Consider the following 4,726-nt stretch of genomic DNA (forward strand, 5'->3'; position numbering starts at 1 on the left):
AAAAGATTAGAGTTCAATTCTCAATGACCACATCAGGTGGCTTACAGCCATCTATAACTCCAGCTCCAGAGGTCTGAAGCCTCCAGACTATAAACACACATACACCAAAAGCAAACACAGAACCAAGGTAAATTCTGAACTTGAGTGTTTTACCTATATGTATGCATGTTTGTGCACCAGGTACCCTGAGATCAGAAAGGTCAACTTTGGCCTCCCATCTGACATGGGTTTCAAGATTAACTCAGGTTTGTCAGGCTTGTACTCCATTCTACTCACTCTTGATCTTCGTCACCTCTGGGAGAATCAAATCTGGAGCTCAATGATGGCTTAGCTGGTAAAGGTTAGGACCCAGACTCCAAACTTATTCTGACACACACACAGCAGTCCCCACAGACATAAATTCACAGGATTTAATATTTAAACACACCAAATGGGAACTTCCTACAGCAGTATGTGCTCATCTACCCAGTCCCTGAGTCCTGGTTTTTTAGCATGCCCCTACCTTGGAATATTCAGCAGCAGTTAAGACCTCTTGAGTGGTGGTGCCAGCAGATTAAGTGAGGCAGACAGGAGGGCGAGGCCAGCCTGACCTACTACAACAACAAAAGACCTTGAGTTAGGGAAGACAAATAAAAGCCTTTAGAAGTGCTGTTATCTTCATAGTCAAGTAACCTGACCAATTGCTTAGAGACCTCTATGAACACCTCAATACAAACAAGGACAAACGGTTCTTACTTAGTTTTTATTCATAATCATAAACTTAACTCTGCAATCCAGCTAGACTTGGAGGGGAATGAGGAGAATATGGAACCCAGAGAACTTCAGTGAGAGCGGAGATTACAGGGTACTGCGAGCAGATGGGGTGGGGGTGCTCTCCTGAGCTACAGAAGGAATGGTCTGATGGGTAGGAAGCCCGCAAGTCGAAAGAATTAGAGTTGTCCACAGTCGGAAATGGTGATCTTCTTGCTGGTCTTGCCATTCCTGGACCCAAAGCGCTCCATGGCTTCCACGATGTTCATGCCTTCTTTCACCTTCCCGAAGACCACGTGTTTGCCATCCAGCCTGTAGAAGAATGACCACCATCAGCAATTAGTGGAAGACAGCACACGAAGATAAGAACTGCTACAAAACAATCCAAGACAAATACATGCACACACACAATCAGGACTCTCACAGACTTCATCTCCACTAAGATGGGATGAAAGAAACACTCCACACGAGTCTCTTTCAAATACACATTCACTGTGTTTCTTACCACTCAGTCTTGGCGGTGCAGATGAAAAACTGGGAACCATTTGTGTTTGGTCCAGCATTTGCCATGGACAAGATGCCAGGACCTGTATGCTTCAGGACGAAGTTCTCATCCTCAAATTTCTCTCCGTAGATGGATCTGCCGCCAGTGCCATTATGGCGTGTGAAGTCACCACCCTGTGACATCAGATCGAAATCTGTCACTTCAGGAATGTTAATTGAAAAGTCTGCAAGGTACAGCCTTTACAGATTTCTAATTTTTGTTGTGTGCACACAAGCCACAGGATCTCAACTGTTCTGCAAGGGCCACCCACTTTTTGTTCCAGACAAAGTCAAGTCTCTCACTGGCCTGGCGCTCAAAGTTTTGATTAGGCTAATTGACAGCTCATGAGTGTCACCACACCCAGCTTTTACAGGGACTCGGGTCCTCAGTTTGGGGATCCTTGTGTGGCAAGCACTTCACAGGGCTCATCCTAGTCCACGGTACACAGTCTAAAAAGGTTGGTGTGTAAGGACATCTGGAATCCAGTACATGGGAAGAGGCCAGAGGATAAGGAGTTTAAGGCCAGAACAACAACCTGTGCTGGGGCCAATGAGACGGCTCAGTGAGTAAAAGGAATCAGCCATTAGGCTGGAGACCTGATTCAATCCCCAGGACGTAAAGGCGGATGGAGAACTGACCTGAACATGTACACTATGTTATGCCCATATACACACATAAGAAAAAACAAGGTTAACTGGAAAGGGTCTACTACTGGCTCAGGTGAAGTGCAACTGAAGCATCGTTCTGGCTCAATCCTAAACTAAGGAACTAAAAATTCAGTCCATTCATACCTGGCACATAAATCCTGGGATAATCCTGTGAAAGGAGGAACCCTTATATCCAAATCCTTTCTCTCCAGTGCTCAGGGCGCGGAAGTTTTCTGTTAGAAACAAAAACAGAGTATGTACACATACACTTTCTCTTTAAAATTATTTTATCCATGAAACAGTGTTAAATTTAGAAAATTAAACCAACCTGCTGTCTTTGGAACTTTGTCTGCAAATAACTGTAAGGAAAAAGACAGCTAATTAATACATAGGTCAATATTCTCATGCTTAATGCCCTTAGCTTTAGGGATTTGTACATCATAAATTTGTTTTCTCACTAGGAGAACACTATTTCAGTAATAATCTTCAAATCCCAGTAAGAATCACTCTTAAAAGCTTTAAGGGTTGGGTTGAGAAACATGAGAACCAAAAACATGCCAAAAATCTGGAACTGGTCATGACTTAGAAATAGCGACAGACTCCTTAAATGTGACTCAAGAGCTTTTAATACATCACACCTACTTCTGAATAGACTTCAGGCTTCTCAAATGTACATCACCTCCCCTAACTTCATGTTGGAACCTTAAATCAAAAATTCTGAAAGAAAGCACTGTCACACAATGCACAATCAGGTAAATAAGCTGTCTTAGTCACTGGCAATGAGAATGCTACCACCTGCAACCCGTCACGGCATAGCTCTTAAGTATCAGGGAAGTGGTTGTCTTGGTAGCTAGGTCCCTTACATACTAGTAGGTGCTTTGAACCTTTCCTCAATGTTTACAAGCCCTTTCATAGCTAGTTAAAAGCCAGGGATTCTTTTTCAACTTACCAGATGACAGTAAATTAGTTGTACTATCTGCATCCTCTTAGAGGATATATTTCTTTTAAATACATGGGCTCTTTGAAAAGGTTTAAACTCCTTTCCTCAGAGCTTTGCAAGCCCACATTTCTTTCATCGCAAGTACTACTTCAAAGCCCTGCTTGGCAGCCACATCTCCATTGTCACCTACCGACCTGCATGTCGTCTCATTTCCATTAAGCTTTGGCTAACCTGATACTAACCTGCTGCCCAGCACCAAGCTTAGGCCAAGTTTCCACAAGAGCCCTTGTCAATTATCAGCTCTGACTACAGATAAAACTCTGGCTCCAGACTATGTACCTACTATGTGCTGCCCTGTGGTAGTTTTGGAGAAAAAGTTTAATAGGGCAGACACTAAGCAGCATTCTATTTCTCTATGGCCTCAGGCCTGGTACTGGGGTTAACGAGAATAGGATATTTAATTTTATAAAAGAAACACACCAACTGCTCAGGATCCTAATTACTATCTGTTCTTTAAGCAGACATTTAACACCTCCAAAACCAATTAGGTAACTAACCACTGGCAATCCAGCTTGGTCAACACCAGACTGCAGCGTGGCCAGCCCTAACATGCCTGTTCCACAGAGGGCAATCGGGAGGGGTTCCAGAGCGCCTCCCCCGCTGCGCCATCACTGCGACGGGAGGCGGCGCTTGGGCACCAGCAAAGGCCAGGCCTTTCCCGTTTCCGCTCGCGGGGTGGGGGGCGGCAGAGGGATGGTTCTGGGCCTCTGTCTCTCTCCACACAAACGTCGCCGCTTCACGCCGAATGGGGGCATCGCCCACGCCGCACTCGAGCACCCCCTCCCTATTCGCAAACCCCATTCTCCCAGCGGGAGCCGCTAGATCTGCCGGGGGCGACCGAGCACGTACCGGCTCATCGAGCCTTCGTCCTTGAGACCTGAGGCAGGGGCTCTGCCCAGATCGCCCTGCAAGGCGGCGGCTCGGGGAGGGTGGTGGGGAAGCGGCCCCCGCGGGTCCGCGGCACAGCAGGGCGGGGCCCAACGGCTCCGGGACGGGAGAGGCGCGCCGAGCACGTGCGCCGGGCCGCGCAGGGCCCCACAGGGCGCAGCCACGTGCGCCCGCGGGCAGGCCGAGGCGGGCGGGCGGGGGAAGGGGCCGCCCCTCCCCCCCAACGGCCGCGCCCCGCCCGGCTTTGTCCGCCGCCCGCCCGCCCGGCCTCCCCGCGCCTCGCCGGCCTCCCAAAATGGCCCCCTGGTCAGGAAATGGCGCCGCCGCCCGCCCTCGCTCGCTCGCCCCTCCGGAGGGTGGGCCAGCGCCCCGGGGGCGCCTCCCACCCCACCGCTCCCAGGACCCCACCCTGGAGCGCCACCGCCCACCCGACCTCGAAGGAGACGCGGCCCAGGGGCTCGCCATCGGCCGTGATGTCGAAGAACACGGTGGGGTTGACCATGGTGGCTGCAGCAAGCGGCGACAAGGGGACAGCGGCGTCTGCAAAGCGGCACGAGCCGGGCCGCCCGCCCCTTTTATATCCGGCTTGGGCCCCCGCCCACTGCCCGGTCGCGCGCCTGGACCTTGATCAATCGCAATTGCTTCCCAGGCGGAGTGACGGCGCGGCCGGCCTATGGGCGCCCGCGGGCGCGAGGTGGGGCGGGGAGCGAGGTGCGCGTGCGCCGTAGCGCGCGGAGGCAGGTTCCCGCCCGCGGGCTCCTGCCGAGTGGTTGCGGTGCGGTCGGTGGGGGGGAAGAGTCGGAGGGCAGTTGGGGAGGGTGGCCCTGCAATCTGGCCGTCCTTAGGAGTGCGTTGGGGCCTCCCGCCCTTCCCTGTGATGACGCACATCTTCCCATT

At 51.3% G+C, this 4,726-nt stretch overlaps 1 protein-coding gene across 1 annotated transcript; it reads right to left on the reverse strand.

Moving 5' to 3' along the window:
• Positions 1-723: 723 nt before the first annotated feature.
• On the reverse strand, positions 724-4,397 carry LOC114693971 (peptidyl-prolyl cis-trans isomerase A). Its single transcript, XM_028870559.2, has 5 exons — positions 4,263-4,397; positions 2,270-2,300; positions 2,086-2,174; positions 1,256-1,428; positions 724-1,062 (listed from the first exon to the last, which is right to left on the reverse strand). Exons 1-5 carry the CDS (start codon positions 4,329-4,331, stop codon positions 930-932), a joined length of 495 nt encoding a protein of 164 aa, XP_028726392.1. The 5' UTR covers positions 4,332-4,397; the 3' UTR covers positions 724-929.
• Between the last annotated feature and the right edge of the window lie 329 nt (positions 4,398-4,726).

This window comes from Peromyscus leucopus, chromosome 7 (genome assembly GCF_004664715.2).
Source record: "Peromyscus leucopus breed LL Stock chromosome 7, UCI_PerLeu_2.1, whole genome shotgun sequence".
Lineage (NCBI taxonomy): Eukaryota > Metazoa > Chordata > Mammalia > Rodentia > Cricetidae > Peromyscus > Peromyscus leucopus.

Coding starts and splice junctions, on each gene's coding strand:
- LOC114693971 (XM_028870559.2), bottom strand. CDS start 4,331: ATGGTCAACCCCACCGTGTTCTTCGACATCACGGCCGATGGCGAGCCC. Junction 2,301..4,262: donor TGGGCCGCGTCTCCTTCGAG/GTCGGGTGGGCG, acceptor TTTTCCTTACAG/TTATTTGCAGACAAAGTTCC. Junction 1,063..1,255: donor TGCACCGCCAAGACTGAGTG/GTAAGAAACACA, acceptor ATTCTTCTACAG/GCTGGATGGCAAACACGTGG.